The sequence below is a fragment of the Tyto alba genome, unplaced genomic scaffold (genome assembly GCF_018691265.1).
Source record: "Tyto alba isolate M040663 unplaced genomic scaffold, T.alba_DEE_v4.0 Super-Scaffold_10, whole genome shotgun sequence".
In the NCBI taxonomy this organism is placed as follows: Eukaryota; Metazoa; Chordata; class Aves; order Strigiformes; family Tytonidae; genus Tyto; species Tyto alba.
The window spans coordinates 27,231,553-27,259,248 of record NW_024881262.1 but is presented as its reverse complement, the minus strand read 5'-3'; the positions used below and the strand labels follow the sequence as shown (position 1 = coordinate 27,259,248).

Below are 27,696 nucleotides of genomic sequence, written 5' to 3'. Positions count from 1 at the left end.
GCATCCCTAAGAAGAAGTTGGGGGCCTGGATGCATGTCTCCTCCTGCATGGCCAAGTGTTTAAAATTGCAAGCTACTACTGCCACTTCCACAGACCCCCAACAAGGGGGCCGAAGCTACCATCTTCTCCCTGTCAGCTTATTTACCAGATGACTCTTCTCAGCTGTGTCAGGTAATCAAATCTCCTAACACCGGATCTTTGCTCAGTCACTGCTAGAGTTATTTTAGCAAATGCAGGCCTTGTTTTAGGGAGGACAATCATTTTGCCTTTGGCAAGAGCTATAAATGCCCTTTGGCATTCTTCCACAACAATGGATACACTAATAGTCTAAATACATCAATACATTTTTATACTTTGCCTATCGTACTTCCATGAGATGCAGTATCTTATTTTAGCTTCATAACCATATTACTACATATTCAATTCAATTTCATATTAAGTGCAAAGTTACAGATTCACTTCATTACACAAGCAAAGAAATCAAGTCAATTAAACATTACTGGCTTAGGTAACTTCCAAAGGGAATATACTAGTTTTGAAAAATACTCACTGAAGTATTAGCGTGACTAATCGAATGGCTTCCACAGCAACATCATATTCCTTATCAAGTGTCATTGATACAATGCGATCCTGAAAAGGAATTTTATTACAGTGACAAAAAAGAAACAGACAAACAGCTATGAGATGAAGAACTCTACAGATTACAAACTAAATACTCTCGGGGAGAAAGACTGTTCAATTAGACACATGACAGCCCTTCAATATTATTCAACTATTTAATGTACATCTCAGGAAGCCTGTATGTGCTATGTGTGCGAAGGAACAATAGGAGGGTACACAGGCATGAGAACAAGTGTTTAACAATAGAGTCCTCATCCTTGGGTGTTTTCCAGAAAACAAGAAAGCAGACTTTGGAGTCGAAGCACTGTTCTGGACTGGTCTTATTTAACAGTTCTTTCCTGAAAAGGAATCTACTTGGGTTGGATGACAGCAGAAAAATTGCCCTGCTTCATCCCCCTGAAAAAAAATAAATTTAGAGCAATGAATGCTGCATATATGCATATTTGGAAATACTGTGAGGAAAATCACACTTGAACATATGCATCTGCATATTGCCTATAAAGTCGTGGCCTTTATACCTGGCTACATCTTAAGGTTTGAAGCTGATATTAAGAATTACACCACAGACCTTCCACAAGAAAGGAGGAAATTCTGTGGTGTTTTCCTATATTCTTTCATGTGGAGACAAGCACACCACTTCCCAATCTCATGTCATGATTTTGTAACTTCTAAGGACTCTGTAGTTATGAGAAGTCTCCTAAGGGTTTCTTTCTCCTTAGTTTCAGTTTACTTACTGGCAATCAAAAATAGATGCGATTAGTGTATGTTGTCCTCCCTATCTGGGGAGAACTTCTATCCATCCATAAAAAAGCAGTATGTCTTGATGTTCTTTGCTCGACTGATCAAGTTAATGAAAAGAAATTGGGTCATCTGAAAAAAAAACTTGAATTCTCTGGCTTGACCTGCTTCAGGAAGGACTAGGTACTACATGACATTTTGGGATGTGAAAATATAGAAGTCGGGGACTGGAAAAGAAATAAGGGGAGTGTTAGGAAACAACAGTGAAAGTCACCAAGAACAAATCAGGACAAAATAAAGGTGTTCACCTCTTTCCTCTGCTATTCCAGGCATATAAAGGCTGAAGGTGAATATCAAGCAACTGAAGCTTATTTCAATATTGAAATTCAGGAATAGTATGCAAAGAATGCATCGTGGCTGTCTCAAGTGTTATCTCTCAACAAAACCAGGTATGTAGAGATACTTTAGGCCACTGTGACTGAAGGCACCTCTATCAAATCACCATTAAGTTCCTGGGAAATCTGATGCATTTAACTGTTTTATCTAGACAGTTTTAGAGACTGTGAGAAGTTCATGAAGAGACCCAAACAGTGAAATAATTTTCCAAAGAGGAAATTCTGTGTATGGACAAGACAAAAAAAATTGCTGTCAATTTTTCCTGAGGTCCTGGCCAAGGAACAATAACTAATAACACCACCACCAAGAGAAAGAACAGCCAGAGATATTAATCTTAAAAGTTTCAGTGGAATTTCATGCACTCCCTCAAAGTGTGTCTTGAACCCCAAGACACCACAGGGACCATACATGAAGGAGTGAGCACACAAATATAAAACTCCTTCTACAACTCTGAAAAAAGCCTGGAAGGGAAGGGACCTTCTCTCCTGCCTTCAGAGCAAGAGTTACTCTCTGAATTTGGAGTCCTTTTGGACTTTGAAACCAAATGATGCAACAACGCTTTCCTATCCAAAAAGACTTCTCTCATTTTTTTCCCAGAAACATCAGGCTTAACATAAACAGTGTGGATGCATCATTTCTTATTTTCTGCCTTGGTGCCAGCATCTCTGTGTGATGGCATCTGCCAGCCAGGCACCAAGAGCCTTGAAAATGAGATCAGAACACCTAATGTGCCTCTAGAAGGTGTACCTTTTGTGGTTTAGCAAGGGACAAACCCCAGCTGCTCAACCTGCTTTGACAGAAATTTTCTGTACCACTGTACAGCAGTAGAATAGGGAGGACACAGGCCTGTATTTATAACTTGAAATATTAATTTGCACTGTCTATGAAAATCAGTTTGTAATCGTGTATTAGGCTGTGAACAAGGCTGGCTAAAGAGCAAACCTATCTCCTTTTGCCTCTCAGGCCATGGAGAGTGCACTCTCCTGCAAAGGGTAAGGGATAAGGGACAGGAATTAAATGGCTGCATCTACATCTGCCAGTGTCTTGACTTCGGCACTTGCTGCAAAAAAGCTAATTCACCCCTCTTCCATGTGGCTTCAGCTAACGTTTGTATGAGACAGGACTCCTTGGTGGAAAACAAAAGCCTCCTCTTTGATGGATAAATTTTTTTTTGATGGACAAAGCTTATTTTCTAGCATATCACGCTACTCCTAGAAACACAAACGCTGGAAAGAACACAGATCCTTCCTTTGGAGAAGTGACATTATCAGATCCTTGTCACAGCTATCTGGAAGGTGGTGAAATATTAACATCACCATACAAGTCATTCTGGATCGAAGTAATTTATAGTTTAAACAGCTAGAAGATCTCTAGAGAGAGTTCTCTTGACAGTTTGAATGGATTGAGCTGAATACCAGCTGAACTGTGCAGGTCGATTAAAGTCTGATGAGGAAATACAAATAAGCAGCCATGGAACTGAGAATGGCATTTAGGTCAATTATTTTACAGGGGGTGGTGGCAGAGTTTGTGGTGGCAGGACATTTAAGTAATGTATCACAGGTTGAAAAAGCATTAATTTGAAACTTTGTTCCATCCTGGTGCCAAAGGCCGCATCCCTGTCAGCACAGCTGTAAATCCAAGCACAGGCATTTGGGCAATGCCAGCTTTTTGTTCTCTTGATGTGGCTGGAAACTGAAACTGATAAATCATCATGTTAAACAGATTTGTTCTCTAGGCTCACAGAGACTTTGAACTCACCTTTTCTCTAATTTATTTCATTATACAGATTTCTGTAGTAAAAACAGCTTTAATGGAACAGAAGACAGACGAGGATTCCTAACAGGGTTCCCTTTCACCTGAATCCTTCTGAACCTAAACCAAGAAGCAATGCACAGGGTAACCTAGCTGCTTCTAACAATGAAAATTGTCTATACTGTGGAAAAGCCAGGAGGAATTATTTAGAGGTTTCATGTTCCTGTAGTTTTTTGAAGTGCATTACTGAGTAACTACTGGTCAAAGTGCCTCCAGTCGTCTTGAAAAGTTTTGCTGGTTGATGGGACAGGTTCAGACTCCAAGCAGCATTTTCTCTTATAAATTATAGAAGGCTAGGAGAGAAGCATCCAGCAAATTTTCTACTAAAGAGAAGCAGATACAGAGACCATGAGAGTTATTTTGAAATAAATTGAATTGAAATAAATTGAATTACAGAAGGAGCAAATATAAACAAATCTCTAAATCTGCACATGGGGAAGAAGAGAAGCAGCAGAGTTGGAGGGCTCATTTTTCCAAAGAGTTAACTAGTATTTCTCGCTGTCCAGAGATGATAACCAAACCAGACTTATGGAGGCACTACAGAAGTAGTCTGAGGTCTGAACCTGTTTGCCAGGTACTCTTCTAGACAGGAAACTTTGTCTTTACTGATATAGTTCCAGAAACTGACTTTACAAAATTAGAAGAATACAGGCCCTCAAGAGATCTCACAAAATGATCTAGTTTCATCTCCTATGTTAAAGTCAACTATATCTAGTTCATTCCTGGCAAATATTTATTTAATCTACCCCTAAAAGTCTCAACTGAATGAGGTTATTAATAAAGAGTCTGTTCTATTATATAACTACCACTTTGGACAAAAAGCCTTCCTTAACATCTACGCTTTACTGCAGTTTAACCATCTTTTTTCTCCATTTCAAGTGAATGTGGTAAAAGGCTGATTACCATTATGTTTTTATGAATCATTTCATAAACGGAAGATATGACAAGTTTTCTATATTTTGTGCTTTCCTAGATCAAACTGGAGGAGTTAATAGTAACCTCAATGGCAGACAAAACCAGTGAGACAGTATAAAATCTACAGTGGGAAGTTTAAGTCTCATGCACAGTAGTTATTGACAAGTATTTAAAATCTCCACTTCTTTTCTAAACAGAATTTTGCATCAACATTATAATAATGATTTACACTAAAATAAATGAAATCAGTCTATCCTCGGGGTGCAGCCACTACCATAGTTCTGTGTTCTCCAGAACACAAAAGCAATGGTAGAAGGTGCCAACCATCGTGGTGACAGTGCCTGAGAGGTTTCTTTGCAGAGCATCCAAACAGAAGCAATGACAGTATTGCTACACTCATCTCTTCCCGACACTTCACTTGTGAAATTATGCAGTCATGCCACAAAATGAATTAACGGCCAAGTTCTCATCAAGATATTAAATAAAAACTCAGTGTGTTTGTGCTGGTAAAAAAACCCCATGGAATATTCCTCCAGTACTTATCTCCTAAACAGGACAGTCATGCGCAAGGGTCTGTCAAAAAGTACAATGTATAACCCTGTTCTGCAGCAAGGCATTTCACTGTGTAGAATATTGTGATGCAGATTAAAGAATCTCTTCCTCCAAACACAAGCATATAACTCAGCTAAAAAGCTGTCTTATGAACAATCTCTTGGTACAGGCTGTTACTTCCAAGTGTATTGTAGATTGTATGAAACACCCAGCACACATCCTTAAAATTCAATAAATCTAAAATTATATTTGTACAAATAGATTGAATAATGACAATATATAAACTATAAATAATACAAACAGATAAATAATCATCCTGGTCAAGCCTGACAAAAACTTACAAGATAAACACTGTAAAATGAATTTGGCTTAATGTCAGCATTCAGTAATACAGTTTTACTACTGCAGTTACAAGCCCTGTCACAAACAAATGAGTTTATTTTCGCATTTAATATACATGACTCAAAGACCGCAACAGGATGAGACAGATGATACTTTTATTTTCTGTACTCCTTCCAAAAATTTTATTTCCTCTTACCTTGAATCTATTAGTGAACAGCTCCAGTTTTGGAAATAACTCTCTGTTGGTATACAGACTCTGAAGAGCTTTCAAACACTTCAACCTCACTTCACCTTGCTAAATAAAACACACTAAGATTAGCTGATAGAATACCCTAATCAAATGCACATGAATATTAAATAATATCATATTGTAATTTGTTTAATGTACATTTAAAATTTTATGCAAATGAGTTACCAAAGCCAATTTGCAATTCAGCTAAAAATCAAAAACCACATGCAGCTGCCTACAAACAATGTTAAATTTTCTCCCTATTTGCATATATAAAGAATTTAATGTGCCATCACTTATATGTCTGTTACCGTTTCCCTTTCAAGTAACTCCACAAAAAGATAAAGAATGTAGCAACTAAATACAAAATAAAGGCATACGACCTCTAGGTGGTTGGTGAGGGCGGCGTGGCTATTTGTCTTTAGGAAATGAAACTACAGGTAACTTCTGCCTGACATCTGGTGTTTACAATCAGTGCCCAAGTGTTCAGAATGACTGAGCATGGGCTGCATGTAGCCCACTCGAGCAACACAGCCACCTCCGACCGTTGTCTTTCCTTTTCCCAGGGACAGAAGGAGCACACGCTGCATTTATCATTCTGCAGTTGTCTACATCTCATCTCTCAGCATAGCACAGACACAAGTTGAAGGATGCAAAAGGCCTGAGAGACCCTCCCAGGCTGCTGCCACAAGAACAACGTGCTTAAGCCACAGCCCTCGGAGCCCTCGGGAAGAAGAGCAGCTTGTGTCTGTCCAAGTTGTTCTGGTGGCAGCAGCTCACTCCCAGCTACTCTTTAGGTGGGGAATGCTTTGATCTGGTAAGCTGCAGGCAGGAAATGTGGGCATCACGAGGCAGCACCTATGGACCAAGGTTTGTTGCCTATAGGAACATCAATGATGAAGAGAAAGGCTGGATCCCCTGAGCACACGCACATCATCCGGCCGGCTGCAGATGTGAAACTCAGCTCAACATCGTAGTCTCGGCAAACTACGGATTCTTGTTGAGAAATATTTGTAGACAGAAAGAAGGTTATAAACACAAATCTGTTCAAATATAATCCGTAGAGTTCACTGCAGAGTTAACTTACTTTTATGGAAGTAAGTACACTACCAAGTCTAAAGCCTTTAGAACTAATACAAATTACTGAACTTCATAAATAAAACTCCATTCCCAGACAGCTTAATTTCTGAGCCTATCTACTCTATAATCAAGTCTGTATTTAAAAAACTGCTCAAGCTAAAAACTGAAAGAACATACAGAGACTGACATAAATACAGAAGCTAAAAATCCTTATTTTTAAGTTTCTTTCGTCCTTCCTATCTATTTCAAAAATTGAAATAGAAGATAAAAGAAGGACAGAAGTTGAAAGGAGGATTTTCAGAACAACTTTTCCTTGAAGAACTATTGTTCCTGAGAAATCACCTTTCTATCTGTGAGGAGTCTCTGAGCACTCATGCTCTCTTCTAGGGGTCTTTCTGACTACCATTGCAGAGAAAGTCCATGAGATGAAAGTACATTTAAAGGATCTATCGTAAGATCTTTCAAGGTACAGAAAAGAATTTCTTGAAGAAAAAATGTTATATGGATGTGATCAACTGCTAAAAAAGCAGAGAGAAATGCTGAACGTCATTCTTCTTTTAATGGTACCTGTGTTGCAGTACCAGAAATGGTGTTTCCTCTGCTGTGTGGCATTCAGAAAGGCTGGAGTCATCACTGGTCATTATCAGAGGATGTAAGCCTCTTGCGGCCTTGGCTTATTTAGCCGCAGAGCATCAGGATCAGTTTTGGCATGTGATGAACACTACGGAGCAACAGTGAGGTAGCAGGTTTAGTCACAACTCCACTGAAAACTGTCCTGCTTGTGAGCAGATGGCTTGTTATTCAGTCAGGACTGTAGTCGCAAAATGCAAAACTCTAAATTGGTTAGGTACATAAAAAAAATCACTGCCAACAGCAACAGGACTTGAGACCTGTGTAGATAAAGGTGTGGATGCCCCATGGAGTCCAAAGCCTTCGCGGACTTCACCAAACGCAGGGGATCAATGGCCCCAGAGTTAAGTTCAGGCCTGATACTGACGGTCTCTATAAACCTTAAGTGAGCACATCACGCAAGGTAGATAGGAAGTGCCCCTGTGAACTTCTGGTACTTGCATGGCCTGCCAGGAGACTGAAGGCAGATGCTAACAAGAAAGAGCGTACCGAACCAGGCCGCTGCCCTCCTGCCGCTCACCAGCCCTGGGGCAGAAGAGAAGTGACTGCAGGAGCAGATGAGGAAGAGAGAAAGGTTGTGTTACACTGGGTCCCTCGAGCTGGAGCAAAGGCCCGGGAGGTACGGAGGCAACCCCTGGACACAACTGCCTTTCTTGGCAGACAAATGATAGGAGGAGGACTTCCTCTGACAGCAAAAAGGTCTGGTTTGTAAACTGTCTGTCAAGGATGGAATTCATCTCTTTGGAGGGGGAAGAGCCCCTGCCACGTCCGTTTGCTAATCCTGTTAAGAAGGTTTTAAAATAGAGTCACTGGAGATTAATGACAGGAACCCCCGGGGAAGCATAAACAGCAGTGACCTGGACAAGAACCTAAGGCAGGCAGAAGTGAAGGTGTACAGAGATGCCCTGCACTGAAATCCAGACCGGAGGAGCAGCAATATGCCACAGACCATCAACATGCCAGACATGAGATGCTTCTTGAGTAAATATGAGCATCATCCAGGTAACACAGGCTTTTAACATCCCAAACACTTTTGGGGGAAAGAAACACAGGAGAAATTTCCTATCTAGCGAGAAAATAAGTGGGTTGGAATGCTGAAGTTAGGGTAATTCCTAAGAAACTTATGCCAGGGTAACAACTGCAAACAGTGATGGAGAGCAAGGACTGGAAGAGACTTACTAAACTAAGAGATAAACTTATTTAACTAATAAAATAATTAGGAGGTCAAGCACAAGATGAATACCAAAACCAGAAGGAAGATGAAATAAAAAAGGTGCGGGCACAGTATGGAATGGACACGAGGTAATAAAGAAGACTTTCTGTAAATATCTCTGTAGCACAACAAAGAAAAGTTAGTTTGCTATGAAGGAAGAGGAAAAAAGCAATTGTCACTTTTCATGTGCACAGTGGGTAGGAAAACAAATAATAAATTAAAATTACAACACAGACTGTTTAGCTTATGCAAGGAAGAACTTTTTAGTAGCAAACATTTGTAAGCACTCAAACTGCTACAGAAAGCTGTGGAATAACTAACACTACTTTTTTTTTTTTTTTTTTTTTTTTTTTTTTTTTTAGAAAATATGACTGTCTGTGAGAATCACTGCAGATATACAGTGAACTCAACCTTAAACAGGAAAGGAATAAGCAAAAATATTTCCCAGACTAGATTTTAGCCAGATTTCCTGCAATTCTGAGCTGAAGTTCATAGTGAGTATGAGCCAACCTAAGGCAGCAAATATTTGCAGCTATGCAATACCTTTAATTCTTTAATTAAAGAAAACGAGCTTCTCTTCCCAGCTGTTTTTGTGTAGTCACATCTATACTTTATAGACAGAAAGAACATATCTGAAAGGAAAGGCTTGCCATTTTCTAAGTAAATAATGGACAAAATATTTGCATTATCAGCATTCTAAAACTAAGACTTTCCATTCTCCTCAGTTTCCTCTTCCAGAGAAATATACTTAATTGGGGTTTTGTCCAATTTATAAGTGTGACACTTGATTATAGCAGAATCCTGAATTCATCCACACAGTCATCAGCATTCTATGCATGCCTCTTTCTCCAGTCTAATTATTCCTGTAATTCCCTTTCTCTCAAAGCATTTTTAGATAATTATTTCTATGTTTTTTATTAATTTTGTTATATAAAATCCTTTTTAATTAATGAGAAATGCTTCACACTAATACTTAATTGTTAATGCCTTACAATTTGAAATTAGAACCTGAAACAAAAACATTAAATGTTTGTCAACAGTGTTTAATGACAAACAGTTCTCACATTTCCTCTATTTTTGTTGAGGTAATCATCCAGACACTTCCGAGTTTTGAGAAAAAAATTGTTACCGCTGCTAATGAAGCAAAAAGCAATACATACACCTTTCATGCCAGCAGTGTGGGGTAGTCTACATTTGCCTGGGAGAGTCATGCTCTACTCAAAATTCTCTTTAATATGGCAGACCTGTGAAAAAGAATCCATCCTGATGGAAGCACACCATTTTCATATTTTTTACATGCTAATCACAGGGCTCGAACCAACAACTTGTAACTCTTGTGTAAGTCCCAGAGTGATCGATAGCCCGGCCTCAAGCCACCTCAGATTGTTATTAATGTTCCATACAGCTGGTACTTGTGAGTGTTAGTTTGCCACCTCTCAGTGAGAACCAGACTTCTCTTATCATTCAGGGATACCACAGCTGCAGAAATGACAATTAAAGGTGCATTGCTATGTGTCAGCTCACACGCCAGACAAAGGCTTAGATCACACAGAAATAATGACTTTTTGAGCCCCCAGAAACACAGTTTTATGTATTTTTTAAATAGGTGAGTGGTCAAGAGACCCAGCAAAGTAATTTTTCTCTTTTCACACTTCATGCTGCTTCTTTTAGATCATTCCAATTCTTTTTTGGTGGCTAAGGGTATTCTGCTCTTTTTTAGAATTTATCAGGTTTTGATAATGGATAATTAATTTGCTCAGCTCTTTGCCCTGCTGTACTTTTGCAGATCACACTGTTTGTTTTTTTTTCTCCTGTGTAGAAGAATGACCTGAATTACTGGGTATCTTCAATCCCACAGTTTATGGGATGAACATGATATATTGTGTTGCATTTTGATGCTCTAGAATAGTGTATCTTGAGGTAATCTGCTGCTTAATGACAGAAATAGTTACACTGCCAGAGAGAAACAGATGAAAATGTCCTGCGGCACGTCAGTACCTATGGCAGGAATATTCCTGGCAGGAGCAAGCAGTTGTGCTCTGTCTGCACATGCCCACTCAATACCATTTATGAAGATACCATGTATCATCTGATGCATTTTAAAATTTTCTTAAACTCTCCCAAAACCAAGGAAATTAGGCTGCAAGGAGATTATATAAAGTTAAACATTCAGAAGTTTGGAAAAACTTTTCTCAAGCTTTCCCAAACCCAAGGAACTTAGGTAGCAGGGAGATTATATAAATATTCAGAAGTTTGGAAAAACTACAATTTCAAGTATGCAATCACCAGACAATAAGTAGAGGGACACAAAGAAGGAAAAAGCATTTGTTTATGTGTTAGGAACTGGTTTAAGAATCATAATTGTCTAGGTATCTAGAGAGAACAACTATGGTTGCAAAACAGTTCCATGCATCAATAAGACAGGCAAAAATTAAGACTGGACACTCTGATTTAACACTTTTTTTTTTTTTTTTAAGAGGGCTTTTTTATGCAATTATATTATAGCTTTATATATTTTTAATTTATGCTCCCAGATCCACAGGAATGAAAAAGAAGCTTAAAAGGAGAGAAAGGCAGAACTAGAAACCCATATTCAAATGAGAAAGTAATCTATAGAAAACAAAAAGCCCTATAGAAATTAATCTGAAATCTGGGAAAGAGACAGGATTAACATACAAAATATACAGATTTCCCAAATTAGAGAACTAGACTTCTGTATCCTACCTCTGAAAGACTACACTGGAGCTACTACAAAGAAGTGTAAGAACTGTGTCTTCCTTGTGGTTTAATTTGTATGTCTTCTGAAGTAGAATATGAAACTGCTCATGAATCTCTTGCACTGCTGCCTCCTCTCATTTTTTTGTAGTGGAAAGCTTCCAGAGAAGTTAATCATTTTGGGGTGACTTCTGTTCATATGAAATGGAAATACCTTATGACTATTGCCCCAGTCTTCATTTTTGCAGTATTTTAAGTAACGATCATAGCAAAAATGATCTCCTAATCAAAGCAAAGCAAAATCAAGAAACTTGGGTACCAGCTGGCAAGTTTTTCACATAGTGCCAATGAAAAACATGCTGTTAAGGGATCTTGTACTTTTGGAGGGGTAGCATTTTTAATTGGTTCTTATTCCATCTTTTTCAATATATTCTCCCCTTTGCGTTTCCTTTCTCCTTTCTGTGCCTCCCCAAATGCCTCTTTCTCTCCATTCTCTCCCTTTTCACCCTTTGACACATGGCTCACCTGCCCCTGACTCTATTCTACTTACAATCTGTCTCACTCTATACATTAAACATACAAAACATCGATAAAAAAATATCACTCATCATGTACACCAGGATATTAGAGAGATTAGCTAGTGATTTAAAGACTTAGAACTCCAAAGCACTTCTGCGGCCTGCAACAAAAAAATATTAGAAAGCAAGCAGAGGCAGGAGAGCAGCGTGACAGAATTCTTTTGTGTCTGGTTCAAATGGAAAACCATTTTTTTTGCCATAACACTGTAATTCAAAATTTGTCTGATATGAAAAAACATATTAATTCTAAAAAAACTGAGGTATATGTTAAGGATGCAGGCAGATGACTAGACCCCGGCCCAAGGTTAAGCTAACTGAAGAGGATGTGAGAAACTACTAGACACAACATGAGAAATTGCTGGATGTGACAGATAAGAGTGTGAGAAGCTGACGCCAGTCACAGGCAGTGCCATGAGGAATGGCTGGATTTCACATGGTTAAAGGGAGTTATGTGGGAAATGGCTGGACTTCGCAGATACTAGAACGGGACTGAGAGCTGTGAAGTGCAACACTACTAGATTCTGCTCTCCTACTGGAAGTGCTACTTTGTGGGGATGTTCTGCAAGGATTAGAATATGCTCAAAAAAATCCACTGCAGTTATGCAAGGGATAATTTATTTTTAATTCAAAGCCCTAGTAAAACAAACCCCACCACCACACCTAAAATCCTCATCCTCCAACTCACTCCCCACTGATTTGTAACTTGAAGCAATGATCTCCATGTTCTGAAGCATGCCTACTAGTGAGGCACACCAATGTTAAAAATGAGGTACACGGACAGCACAACAGCTCTGGCCCTCTAAGCACTGTGATGGACATGTTTCCATGCCCAGGCTTTAATGATATGAAGTGTAGTGTGTCTCTAGAGTAAACAGTGGTCACAGCTGATCACAGCAGTAAGCAGGATCTTCCTCCTAATCAAGTATTGTAACAATGAGATGCAGTGTAAAAGTCTGGGGAAAGTCTGTGAAGTGAAAGTTTGAGAACTACAGGTTTAGAGAAAAAAGATATCACATACCTAGTCTCTAAAGCATACAGGATAGTCTTAGTAAGTAAATTGCTGGTCTGAATCAGGTAAAATGCAGATCCTTGTCAGCTATAGCTAAAGCAAAATAAACCAGCAGCAGCTAACTTATTTCATTTAGCAGCTAACTCTTTCATTAGCAAAAGCTAACATCTTTCTAACAGATTTTGTTCAGATTTTAGCAAAAGAGTGACCAAGTCATATCCTCAATGTTACTGTGCTGTCCAAAGTTATTGAAGAAATCACCTTTTTTAAAGAATCAGCTGTTAACTACCAGTTATGCAAGTCATCAGAATCAACTTGCAAACTTTTAATTTTTTCAGTGCTCCTAGAAAAAAAAGAATAGTCTGAATCAGGATGCTGGAATTTAATGAGCATTTCACCTGTACAGGTCGGTTTCATCTGTTTTCCGTGGATAATGTTAGAAAAAATGGCTTAAAGTAAAACAAGCGTTTCTAGTGGTTTTGGTGAGAGTGAGAGGACAGCTGGTCACAGTTGCTGCCTGGTGTACAAAAAACCCCATACAGTGAGAACTGCAGAGTCCTGTTCCATTTGTGTCAGGAATGGGCTACTCTTGCTGCAGGAACTGAGCAGCATGCAGGCCTGCTGCCACTCAGCAGAAGCGTGTCGTGGATACCATCAGTGCTAAGGACTGTGGTTTGAGACAGAGAAGAACCTCTAGATTTAAATCTATTTGCTTCCACCTGGTGTTTCAAGAATTTGTTGAAGAAAAATCTAAAGAACACCTTGAAGAGATTTGTCAAGGGAAAATGGTGAGAAGTCCACTGGCTGTAGAGCCAGTGATGTCTGTGGCAGACGCGAAGATGTTCTCTTTCCTCTAACTATTGGGCAATGTAAATGGAAGACACATCTGGAAATCTCTTTTCCGTTCTGCTTCAGACACAAAAGTTCTCAGGGGTGATCTGAGGAGACTTCTCCTTCTCTTGTAATCAGAAGAAAAGCACCATGGAAACATTTCTACTAAGATATTCTAATGGAGACCGAAAACACGAAAAGCACATGAACCAAGCATGCATTCTAGGAGCACTGTATCCTAATTTAAGTGAATACCTTGAAATAAACTGGCTGAAAGATAAGTAACAGGTAAGAAAAAAGAACCATCTCTTTATAAATCAAAGATGATACACTAATCGTGTCTTGGGTAGTCTAAGACCAGCTACCTACAGTACACTCTGTTATGTACAGTAATGCACAATACTTACCCTGTCATGTAGTGTCCAACCAACATATTTTAAATAACTATCATTCAGGAAGGCATCGCTGTACATTTTCATCCAGACACCGATTTCTTCAATACAGACAGCTCTAATCTCAGCAATAGCATCACTAATAAGGAAAAAAGAAAAAGAAAAGTATTAACCAGGTTACAGATACATACCATTTACTTCTCATGCCCATTGCCCTAGCTATAATCTTTTGCTTTTACTTTTGATGAACTTCACTATGTAGGGCCTGCCACTGTTCCCACTGCTGTGTCACAGATCTTCTGTTCCTTGATGTCCTTGAACTCACTAATCCATCTAATAATTTCAATATTTCTATATTCAGATATGATATTCCCATTATCTCAAAAAATTCTCACCCTGGTTTGTTTCTTAGTCTATTAGTCCATATTTACCTCCCTCTTTTCACACAGAATTATGCATCCAAGCTACAAACCTCCTCTAGACAATCATTTCTGAACATTGTCACTGACATTTGCTTAGCAGGCTTGACTCTTTCCAGCTAGAGGCGTAGAACAATTGCAAGGTGGAAAAAATTATTTGGTTTAACCAAAAGAGCCTGCCAGAGGGGCAGAACGGAATTTGGCACATAAACAGATCTTGTTTCACGCACTGCATGAAAGCCCCTATAACAAAACCCAGAAGAATGTCTACTTTTCAGTATTGGTTTCTTCCAGTTTTCTTGCTTTTTTCTACATTCTGACTGTGGCAAGTGATGGAAGAGGCAAAGATATATCTCAGGCAGACTCATCAGCTGCTTATTGAGGAGGGGCTGAAAGAAACTGTCTAGAGAGATCACCTAAAGAGATCAGGGATGGAAATTATTTCAATCTGATTGGCACTTTCCTGCCTGACTGACATAGAGCATGGCATATTTACTAATAATGAACGACGGCTAAACAACGGGAAAAGGGATTGCGGCCATCTGGCTCTTCAGTAATTTCATCTCCAAGACATCTGTTACCATGAGAAATCACTTGTGCCACTCCAGCTGGCACTGCTTCACAGTTCAAAATTTCAGCTGTAATAAAAGAGGAACATAAAAAGCCACTGTGCAGAAGAAGGGAATGTGTGGTGCTTTGCAAACATTGGCCTTGCTTATAACTGAGACTCTTGTTCTGTATTTTTATGAAAAAATATTTTTGAAAAAGTAATAAGCATCAATTTAATTCTAAATGAGCACCAACAGAGCCAAGAAATTAAATCTAATTTATTAAAAAAAAAAAAAAAAATTTCCAAGCTTCAAGCAAGAGAATAACTGCAAAATAAGAGAAACTGTATTTTTCGTGAAATCTTCAATTTTACAAAATACAATTAAAATGCACTCATGCTTATGTTCAAGATACCTACTGCATGAGTTCATACACACAAAGCAGTACAACAAAACCATGGTTACTCCATACTGAAGCTCCTATGTACTTTCAACCTTCAGACTGTTGCACCTCAGCAGGTGCCACTGCCCTGTTTATGATCTTCCAGACGCCACGGTGAAAACCACAGCTCCTACATGGACACGGCAATCAATGGCAGTATCACACGCTCCTAGATAGGAAACTTCCACAGTCAAGTCTCTGTTTTTCTCATTCAATTTCAAATTATAGGGAGGAAACTGTACTGATGTAGCAGCATAAAACATGCATTTAAAGCTGGTGCATGAATGTGAGGGGGAAATTTGTAGGAATGCCATCAAACCACCACCATTGTCTCTCTCCGCCTACATGAAACACGATGTTTCTATCAACTTCCAAACACAGTCATTAAATCTGGTCTGTCAAACTCCCTGAAGGCTATAACGTCAAACACAAGGTAACTGTCAATGCACAATGTAGACAAGCCACATTCCAAACAGAGTAAGACATTAAATAAACTCCTCCTACCAGGGATTTCTCAAACAGATTTTAGATACTGTAAGGAGGAATATGCTAAAATACTACGTTCACGGGTTTGCACTATAAAAACTGCATTCATTATGGGGAATGCAGCCACAGTGAAGACAAGTTTTAATGAAAACTATTAATATATTCATATATATGTGTGTGTCTAATTGTTACTGCACACTAAACTAGATTAGCAATTCTGTTACACGGAATTACTTTTAAACTTTTTAAAACAAAATATAGGTGGAAGGAATCTGAATGCAAGACTTAAAAGAACAATCTAAAAGACCGGTAATTATGAAACAAGAAATAAAAGGGGAGCCACATATGCAGCAACACAAAGTAGCCATGAAGACATTTCCACTAGGGGATGACAGCCTGAACCCTCACATCCAAGTAGGTTATTTCACCACCTTATAAATTTACTAACTGTGAAGCATTTTGGAAGAATTTCATGGCAATCCCAAAAAGAACGCAAATGTCAACAGCTAGTTAATCACACAGCACAGCCAGCCAAAAATCTTGAAAATTTATCTTTTCTGTAAGAATGCATTCAAGCTTCCCTAGGCAGACAGTGAAAAACTGATATTTGATTCAAAAGCTTCTGAGGGATCCCTAGGCACTATGGACAAACACTCCCTCCAACCTGCTATTAATAATGAAAAAAAAAAGAAAAAAAAAAAGAAAAAAAAAAGAAAAAAAAAAAGAACGAACAAATAAAAACTAAAGAATAAAGCTATTCAACTAATTACAAGATTTAGTGTAATAAAATTTAGCATCTTCAGTATAACTGAAAATAGGAAAGAATCATGCACAAGGCATGTGAGACTAGCAAACAGATTCAAGTTGATGGAGAGGCAGGAGAATTTGAGAGACGCCCATTTCCCACTCCACCACCATCTTCCAGGTAACCTATAATTCACCTTCTTGCAAGAATCACCAACACAGATTCCATGCCCATACGATGCTGTATGAAATATGGTACAGCCAAAAAGCCTTTCTACCTTTGTCATGCATGTGAGTAATTTCTTATTATCAAACCAGAATTATTTTCTTATAATTTTTACACACTCAAATATATTTTAGCTTCTTGTCATAGTCACTATGAATTTTTTAGTGGATGACACAAGAACATAGAAATACTAGTCATACCAGCATACCAGTACTTTTGGAATAATTAATGCACTATTAATTATCATAATTATAAATTAGTGACATACGTTTGTATTACTTGCCAAATGTTTCTAGAAAGGAACAGACTCTAGTCCAGCACAGAAACCAAAACTAATGATGGATCTACAAATATTAGATATAAAATGTAATTAAACCTCTCACCAGCACAAACTGCAAAGTAATGTCTATGCAGCGAACGGGAAACACTTAGCAAACTATTCACAGCAAAATTCACAATGCGTGTTCCTACTCTTAGTAAAGAGGCCCTCTGATGCAACTTCATAAAAAGAGATTTGACAAAAGGGGATCACGTAAGAAATTCACTGGTTTATTTTAAAATTTTGGGTTGACAAGGCAAGCCCATAAAACTTAGGACAAACCATAACAAATGGTGTCATGAAATAGGCTTTAACAGTTTAACATCAGAAGTGCCATGTTAGCATATATTTCATGCTAAATTACACTCAAGTATATTGATTAAGGCCAAAAGTATTTAGGACCTTGAGACACAGGGCCTACAATGGATAATTGGGATATGTCAGGTGGAGACCAGTATGATCCTCAGGGTCTTGCTGGAGAACTTGCTAGTTGCAAATCCTGAGTTCTCTCAGTCTGATCACAAACTTGTTTAGGTTAATCAAGACCAAAACTGAAAGCAATTCAAGTTAACCTGGCTGATCTGCACTGAAATGGATGCTTAAATTCTTGAAGCTTTACCAGTGTTGAGGGAAAACACCCAAGGGAAGAGATGAAGATGACTAGCAGAGCAGTAACTGCTTCAAGAATTCCTGGAAGCTCCTAAAAGATGTCCAACTACACTTATTGCATATTTGCTTCCTTAATATAACATTTAGAGTTGTTACTTCTCACACCTTGCTCTTAAGACACAGAGGACTACAGATAACCTTCATAAGAACATGGTATCACTCAACATGCAAACTGGACATGAACAGAAAAAAAACATGTTTCAGTCAAGGGGTTGGGATGAGTTAGTCTATGAGAAAACTTTCTAGCAAAGACAGAAATGAGGGTCACTCACCTGCCTTTGGTGTTCTTTGGGATAGAATCTCAAATTCCCAGTTGAGGGACATGAAATGGTGCAGCTCTACAATAACATACCATTGCCAATTGGACCAAACTACGCCTGTCTCTTGGGCTGCTTGACAGTTTCTAAACATTATGAAGATGTAGTTATAAGGAGAACTGGACAAAATGTCTTTTCTACTTTTTTCTATGTCTCTCTCATCTCTGGATCTGAATTACAACCTCACAAAGGAAAAAGGGTAAGAAAAATAAGGCTGCAGAGTCCACTTCCAAAAATTCTGGTGACTGTTCACTGCATATCACACTCCTGAGAGGGATTGGTAAGCAGCGCTTCCATTTCTAAGTAATTCTCACAAAGTGCTACTTAAATAGCTTTTAATAATATGTTACTAAGCTGATTATCCAATGTTCTTGCCAGACCAAGGAATTGTATTGTTTGAAGGCATGACTTGAATTTCCAGATGTAGCTCTACGTATCTCTAAAACCGGTGTTTCTCAAAGACTTACCATACTAACACCTTTGCTTGTATGAAGCATGATATGTAGCTTTGTAGGAAAGGGAGCAGTTTTAATATTAAGGTCAAACTCATTTAAGTATAAAGATTTAACTTTTTGCCTTTTTTTTCTATGCCTGTAAGTGACAAAACTGTCTTGGTAGTTTCTACCCTTCATTCAACATACACAGAAACACAACGCATTTTCTTGTCACCTAAAAATATATGTTTCACCTCCTTTAGCAGTGAAGGAAAAGGATTTTTCTGTGGTTTTGTTTGGATTTCCATCTCCCTGTGCCAACTGGTTTTTGCTTGTCTCAATCTCTTACCTGTTTCCCTCACCAGACTTCCATCCAATATCCCCTCTCCCTCTTTTACACGCAACACTCTTATTTCTCAGAGTGGAACTCACAAGTAAGTTGTCACCATCATCCTATTTACTCAGTAGGAGGGAAAAGAGCACCTTGGAAGAAGACAGAAGCATCTTCTCTGTAAAGATGTCATCTACATTTGGCAAATTGCACCTTAATTATCAGTACTGCCAAAATACTACCTCAGAACAGGCTAACTGTGTTGCATAAATTCACAAAACCATCATGTCCATCAGTTTGAGGATCCCCGTTTGGGCCTGCCAGAAGTTAAAATTGTAATAGTTCCGTTTTGCTCGACATTCACATCCAGAAGAATAGCTCTTTGAGCATTCAAAGCAAAAAGATATTATGAAGTAGAACTCAAATAAGAATTCTCTGAATCTTACTCTCTGAAAGGGAAATGTGTTGGGACACATGTTGCTAAGTCAAAACAGGGAAGTGGCAAAACCAGCATTTTGACATCTCAAATAATGGTAGAGAGTGAGGAACATTTCATAATGCTTATCATTGCTACATCTGAGAAGCTATGTGGCAATAATCTCAGATTCGAAGTAATCTCTGATATGCAGATGCAACTGAAATGAAGAAATAGGCCTCCCCTTTTTTTTTTAAATATACATGTACGCTGCAAGCAGTTTTCAGCTTGTTTAACTTCAGACCAAAAAAAAAGATCCCTGACCTACCAGTGTATAGTATCTCATTGCTACATACCAAAGGTGTTTACTCACACAGATGTAAAACTGGCCATTTTGAGATTAGTACCTCTGAACATCACCATATCCAAGTCCCTACATGTGCCTTGAACAATCAATTTTGGAGTGTTTCCAAGGACTGATATTCTACAGCCTCTCTGGACAGCCTGTTCCAGAGTCCAATTACCCTCACAGCCCTGCAGTTCTATTTACCACAGTCAACATCTCCGCGGGTTTTATACTCACCAACAGGAGCTCAGCAACTTGACTGTAACTGATTTTACTCTTATGTCTCACCTTTGACGCTAACTCTCAGTTTTAGAGAGGATAAAAAAAAATAATAAATGGACAACCAAATATATCATAAAGCAACACAAAAACAGTCAGAAAAAGTGATTTGGGAAAGAGGTAAGGAAATATGCAGTGAGATAAGTACATCTCCTGGATGCCTATTAGAATATCTCAATTTTTGACCAAATCTGCTGTTAACACTAGGCTAACATTACACCTAGAAAATTGTTTAGATATTTCTGCATTTTTTTTTTAGATGTGAGAAGTGAGCATTGAAGTCTTCCAGTAAATTGGAAGCCAACCTACAGAAAGAAGTAACCCCACTGCAACACTATCTTACTGGTAGGAAAACAGCTACATTCTGAATGAAACAGTTTGGGGGGGCTTTTTGTTTAGATCACGGACTTGTTATTTAAGTTATAAAGGTCACTAAGCATGAATCACTGTGGCAGAGTCTGAATCATATTATGGAAAGGGATTTATTCTCTGGGAATAATTAAAATAGCGTTCTTTTGAAATCATTACCACTCCTGCACGGTCTAAGGACTGTAAAAGGATGTCAAGTTTATAAATCATTTGAACTACTGGAGAGAAGGAATGTTTAAGAAACATTATGGAAGCAGATAATAGTTTGAAATCCTTGCCTTTTTTTTCCGTCCTGGTTTTCTCTTCAATTAGCTAGTTTTAACAGAGATATTTTTCCCCAGTATGTTCTTGCACAGCTGTGACTGCAGAAATTTGAACATGCATTCTCTGTTGTCCACCAATTACTCATATTCAGGTGGATGTTGTAACAGACTCTCTTAGAAGCTTCACAGAAGTTAAGGAAGTCAGAGGGATGCTGACTCCCCATAAAAGTGGCTCTTGAGGACAGACTTGGAAGAAGTTACTTCTTCTGACCCTCTAAACAGTAGCAGAAGCGATGCCACCCCCCCTGCTCAGAGCACATCACTACGTGTCTGATTTCAGCAAATTCTTCAGCAGACTAATAGTGTAAGCCTGGGCATCTTTTTTTCAGGGCACAGATAAGCAGAGTTCATTTATTTGGCCTCTCTTTTGTTACAGCAATATCAGTAAAATCAGGCCGTTACTAAAGGTGGCAGGAGACATGAAAAGAAATCTCGGTTACAAAAGGAGGATTTAAAAAGGAAGAAAGGAAAAAAAGAAACAGCATGCAGATAATGAAAAGGTAGAGTCTTTTTCCAACCCCACACAAGCATGAGCTACTAGGAAACTATTTTAAAGCAACTTCTTGCTTGATACAATACACTAAATTCCAAAGGGATAAAACCGGAAATACTCTTTGCATTTAATTTCTTCAACTTTATTACCTACACGCCATAAAAGCTGCTTTCATAACAAACAGTGCGAGTGCTATACTGAGCTAATACCCGAATTTACCAGTTGGCTCTGTACACCCATCCTTCTGTTGCCAAGTAGCTCAAGACTTACTGACCATAAACTTTCTTTCAGGCATCATGGTTGGGTACCCAAGATACATGCTCCAACTCCACTGTGTTGTTCACACTCACATATTTCTTAGCACAAGCCCCTTCTAGGTTTCCTGGACAATCTTCTCCAAAATTACAATAATCTCTCTGCCCAACTGAACTATGGGTTCCTCTTCACCTTCTAACACTCTTCTCATATGCCCTTTCTTGTTTTTTGCCATTAGTCTAAAAGATTTCATAAATAATAAAGTTTTAAACCAGAATTTAAATCTGAAAGGTTAATTGCATAGTTTAGTATCCTCAAATTTTATCTTTTAACTCTGGTAAGTCAATTAACATTTAAAGAGCTGGTTACACCGAGACGCTGTAGATGCTTTAAGGTATCTTGTGATGCAGAACAACTCTAAATCTGTTTGAAAAGACTATTGCTACCTGATAAACCACATTCCAATATAGGATGCACCAGTCCAAATCTACAGGTTTTTGCAATTCTAAAATAAATACAAGTGCACGCACATGCACATTCGCACATACACATGATTATATATAAACTGCTGTGGTTTTGTAAGCACAAGACATAGCATATTAACTATTAAAAAACCCCTTTGTGATGTGTTAAGACCACAATTCCTATTTAATGTTCTTGCTACAAACATCCAAAACAATTAACAAACAAAAAATACATGTTAACTAGAATTAAGGCTTTTACTTGCCTTTATGGAATTTGAGGAGGAAAAAAGCCTAAAGTAAAGTTGTAGCTGTGGCTAAAGAATATATGGTGGAAACATCAGAAATTTGCTGTTTACACCTAAGACATACAAAAGGAAATACAGACTAGAAGTACTCAGTAACCAAAACCGCTCTCTTAAGATATGTAGTGATCATTTATTCTTAAGGTATGTCATGTTTGTGCTCCCACCTTGGACAACTTTCCTTTTCAAAACACAGTGATTCAAAATCCATGTCTCCCACAACTCTTTAAAGCTGTTTCACTGATTTAAATAAAGTTGTGTGGATGGCTCTACTGTGTAATTAATAGGGGTTACACTTGTATTTTCTTCCATAACTTCAGTGGTTTTGATACTGTTTTTATGGGATCTAGAGTACTACATCAGGAGAAAAGTCAACATAGAAACTGCCCTTCACATTATTTATGATTATACTTTGCTAGCAGAGTCTCCTGTAGCATGCATTTTCTTACCGGTATCTATGAACAAATATACCCTTAAAAATAGAGTTCATCATATTTTCGATTTCATCTTGATTTTCTTGTAGCTGAAAAAAAAACAAAACAAAAATAAATAAAAGATCATTGCTTATTATAAGTTGATATTCTACAGTTCCTTATTGGGAAGCACTAGAAGACCATGGAAGAGCATTTAATTAAAGGTATTAGTAGATTCACCATTTTGAACTTTTCCAGCACATGCCTATATTCTGTGCATATATTTACATATATATACACATATATATATGCAATGCCTCAATGCAAGAAAGTTAACATTCTCTACAAACAGCAATTAATTTAGTTTCAAATTAGTCCTTTGAAGTGGTCATCACCATTTTTTTGCTACTAAAATTTAGACAAGTAGAGACATGTGTTCAGTAATGTCAGCAGTCCTATATTCATAGTTAAACACACAGAACTTTGAGTGAATGACACCTGCAGAAATGAAGCTGGTTACAGACCAGGAATCCCCTCAGAAAAATTCAATGTCCTATTTAAGGGAAGTACTTAAAGATGTCCTCAATCTGAAGTATGCGTGTCGGCTGCTTTAACATCAGCGCCCATGACAAATGAGTTTCTGAGCCAGGAAGCTTTCCCGAATCAGAGTATGGGTGCTTCACATTGCAGCACACCTGACATTCAGACCTTAGATTGCAAAAAACCAAAACAAATGCAAACATAAAACAAGCCCAAATGCAAAAGGTATTATGAGTCTGTTTTTATAAATAAGAGTGTTAAAAAAAAAAAAAAATATTTCCTGTGTAATATGAGCACATTTTGTAAGTACTATGGAAAGTTTACTCTGTGTCAATGAGTATGTTAACACATCCTAAAGGAACAACTTGGAATCAATTAAAGTATTCTCATACTGTCAGCTTTTGTATGAAACTAAGTATGACTTAAGCACACCAAAATGAAGCTTTGTTAAATAACATAACATCAATTTTATACAATCAGCTTTTGCAGCAGAACTGCTACTACACTCAAAGCCATCAATCTTCCATCAAGGTGTTCCTTAATATAAAAGCAGAATACCACAACATGTGTGAAGGTTTATTTTTTTTCCACATTTTCAGTATGAAAACCACAACAGAGCCTTGCTAGTACAGAGTGCGTATATGCATAAAAGAATAAAACCTGTATAATTATGGATGTATATATTTAACAGATAAAACATCTTAAAGCCAGAGGCAGAATGGTGATTGGCTGTTTTGACTTCCTGCACAGCGTGAGTTCATAAGCACTTTCACCTATGGGTTTATATTTTTCAAGCTACGTTTATAAATATTTCTACAGTATCTTCCAGGTAAGATCTAAAGGAGCTTGTAAAACTCAGTAATTGAAGTCTCCCAGATTCCTAAATGTAAGGAGGTGCTGTCGCCATTTTGCATACGGGGAAACCGAGGCACTGAGGGTTCTTGACTAAATTGTCAAACACCTGCCAAATAAATTAATTTCACAGTAAAAGGGATTATGTACCAAGGGAAAAGTTGGGTGTACACCAACTCTGTGTTTACCAAAGGGCTGATACACAAAACAAGCATATTTAGATATGGCTTCTGGGAGAACCACTCTTTTCAGAATCAGCTCAATCTAAATATGTACAGACTAAACGCTTGTTAAAGAAAGCAAAGGAAGCTCCTGGAGAATTTTAGGTGTGAATCGATAATATAAAAATGCACCACAGAAGAGAGGTAGGAGAGACTGAACTTTATGAGCCAAGAGAAGGTTAAGATACTGAAGAAAAGTGTATTTTGACATTTCTTTGAATGAGAAGTTGTGTGGCACCATACGAAACTAAGTGACAGAGATGAGGGGGTGGCATGGACAGTTTCCTCCCCCTTTTGTGCCTTTTCTGCAGGGAATTTACTGTTTGCTACAAACACGGTAAGTTATCAGCTGTATAACTGATACGGGGAGCCAGGGGCTGGGGCAGAGCTGGTGTAGCAGAATTAGAGATTCAGTAGGCCCATGTGAGATCCCTTGTACTTCTGTGTGCTAACATTTAAATGATACAATTCTCCAATGTATCTTAGTTTCAGTAATTAATTAACAATTCTTTGAAAAATATTAATTTTCTCCAAAACTTTAATTGCTTTTTCTACATTCAGCTTTTCTAGATCAGGTACTTGAATGTGAGTGCTTAACCTCAGACATCTTCAGGGACCATTTGTGTCTTGGGATTCCTGCTCTTACCAAGGCAAAAGTGATTTAACACCCCCCCACACCCCCCCTTAAACGTAAGTAAAAATAAGGGAAACATTTTCTTCTTGACTCTTCAAGCATTTTGAGAAGCTCAGAAAGACGTGTATGACAAACACAAAATTTGAATTACTACTGGCAGCAACTAAAACACAACTTCCTCTATTTTGTGGCAGATTGTTATGTAAATCACCCAGTTCAGCTGAAAATCTCATTGACGAGAACAGACCTTCATACACGGCTCTCACATTAGGTATGTAGAAGATGACATGAGAATGAAACACTTCAGAGAGAGAGTTGCATCTCTTTTACTTCAGATCAGTTTGCCACACTTAGCTAGCAAACTGTCCCCATATAACTTCATGAAGATAAACACATGCCCGTGTGTGTGCCTGTGAGGGTTTATTATGATAGCACTACACCAAAAGAATCAACTAAGGAGGTGCCAGCACAGAATGCTATTGTAAATTCAGCATATTTAAACATGGGAAATATACAGCATTATGTTAGGAATTCTTACGCAGAGCCATTATGCCATCTAAACCTAATAAATCTCTCTATACAGGGCCCTCGACGATGCTTAACACCATGTATCTGAGGGCATACTCACTCACCACCGCTCCTCTCTGGCTGACACCTATGCAATGTTTGGATTAGTTTTAGTCAGTAGTGATATGAGAGAGACTGAACATACATATCAAAAGTTAAGGTCTGTCAAATGCTCATTCTTCTTTCAGGGTTTCACAGCCCCGTGCTAGCCTGGGTATCGTTGCTGCAGAGTCTCCCCAGGGCAATTATATACTGCATCTCCAAAAGACACTGAAAGGAACAGCTGAAGGAATGAGTACAGAGGATGTCCATAGAAAGAGATACACTAAACCGAGTTTATCAATGTAATTTGTGACTTTGTCCTTCTCTGGAAATTCAAAGCAACGGTCAACAAATCCGCAACAGAAACTGCCCCAGCTATTTTGTCAAAGCAATTCTGCTTTTTAAAATGCTTTAGGGCTGACATTGAATTTAATATTTAATTTAAAATGTTTCCCTTGCAGTTTGAGCAGGAGAGATTGTTCTTGCTTTGTACCTTAATGGATGATTTTTAAGAATTATGAAAGCCAAATAAAATTCTGTTATGGATTGTAGGAGTAAAATAAAAATAAAAATACATACTTGTAATTATCCCCAGACAAAGACTATAAAGTCAAGCAATTTTGAGTCAAAGTTATACCTAAAAGAATCCAAGGTGCATACAGGTGAAGCACCCAGAGATCCTTAATTTGCCATGGAGTAGAACAGTGGTGGAGGAAATATATTTGAAACTAATATATTAAGAATAATAAATATATATCTAAGTCATATACACTTAAATTTTTCAAGCAATCTTATGAGTTTTACATGGCATCTTTACGGATTACGGCTGTTTGGGTATATACCCATTAATTTTCTACTTGTCATCTTTAAATTTCTTTTAAGTACAACTCTAAAACTGAATTTCCTGGGATATAACACTTTATTAGGGATGATTACAATAACCTTCTAATGATTTTGCTCACCTAATGCCAGACTGGTACTTACTAAAAGCGACTTTAATGTCTCCCTAGCTTCTTCTCCCTGAGACCAGGTGCTATAGCCCCCACTCCAGTGTTTCTTGAAAGTAGCTACAAAAAGAAGTACTAATGAGACACTATGTAATCATTGCAGTGATCAAAGGGAGAAATGGGCAGTGCAGTGAGGGGACTACATGTGATCTTTTCAAAATCTTTCTGCATAAACAAAACAGTTATAACTTGAGAATCATTTTTTTGCTGCCTGGTCATATACACAATCCTGAGAACAGAAATTATCCTGTGCGTGCAGAACAGCACACAAACTCAACTGAATATGTTAATACAAGATTTTAAAATGTAGCCCAAGTAATACGCTTGAGATCACACAAAACAGGACTGCAGAAGTAACCTCTTGTTTCTCACTACTGTACTCGAGTCACAAACCACCCTGGATTTTCTGTTGGAGGGAATGCACATGAACCAGGAAAAAAAAAATTAATCTTTTCACTTGCCTCTTTTCTTTTCTGAAGGAGCAGCTCCAATCTTTCATTAGCTCTTTTGCCAATCATTTTGTTTCTCTCAGCTTCGTACTGCCTCTGTGTATTATCCTGATGAATGCTCAGGTTTAAGGCAACATTCACAAGAGCAGTCATAAGCTTCATAGCTGCAAAGGCAGAAGACAGAATATGACTCGTTACCTGTAGTCAGAGGTAAAAAATACTGCCTCAGCAGATCCATACTCACAGAAAACAACCAACTCGACCCTGACACAATGCCATCTGGAAAGGCACTTCCCACCCAAGCAGTACTCAGCTCACCTGGCTGATCTAAAGATCAGAAAAGAGTGTATATATACTGCTTTGAGCTCCAGGTAATGTTCTTTGCCATCTTCTCCAGAAAATTATCAACGTTCTGAGTGCGTAAGTTCAGTGAGCAAGCGTGTGAATCTGCAGGATCAGTGCACACCAGGAAGCCAGCTACTGTGGAGTTACATACATATCTCTACTAAGAATCATTAAGTATCATTATAGATGCTCCCATACTAAAGGTAACTCTTAACCAATAGCTACTGAGGATTATTCAATTTACAAGAGACCACAGCACTGTTTCTCTGAATGTAAATCAGACATTGCTCTAAAGTCAAATGTATAGTTGTATAAAAATATGATTAGAACTTTATGTATCCCTTAACACATCCCTTTGTGCATTTTCACATATGTTGGATACAGTATTTTTC

At 38.1% G+C, this 27,696-nt stretch overlaps 1 protein-coding gene and 1 long non-coding RNA gene across 5 annotated transcripts in view; one reads left to right on the top strand and one right to left on the bottom strand.

The window, feature by feature from the left end:
* STAG1 (stromal antigen 1) overlaps positions 1-27,696 on the bottom strand; it is a 198,651-nt gene that overhangs the window by 57,233 nt on the left and 113,722 nt on the right. For all 4 annotated transcript variants that reach the window (XM_042798545.1, XM_042798550.1, XM_032992581.2 and 1 more), the window contains 5 exons: positions 26,972-27,123; positions 22,684-22,757; positions 14,069-14,192; positions 5,573-5,671; positions 551-630 (listed from right to left, as the gene is read on the bottom strand). In XM_042798545.1, coding sequence (XP_042654479.1) covers positions 551-630; positions 5,573-5,671; positions 14,069-14,192; positions 22,684-22,757; positions 26,972-27,123 — 529 coding nt within the window. The remainder of the gene's footprint in view (positions 1-550; positions 631-5,572; positions 5,672-14,068; positions 14,193-22,683; positions 22,758-26,971; positions 27,124-27,696) is intronic.
* LOC122153970 lies at positions 7,858-8,948 on the top strand. Its single transcript, XR_006165857.1, has 2 exons — positions 7,858-8,317; positions 8,891-8,948. It is a non-coding gene; the product is annotated as an uncharacterized LOC122153970 (long non-coding RNA).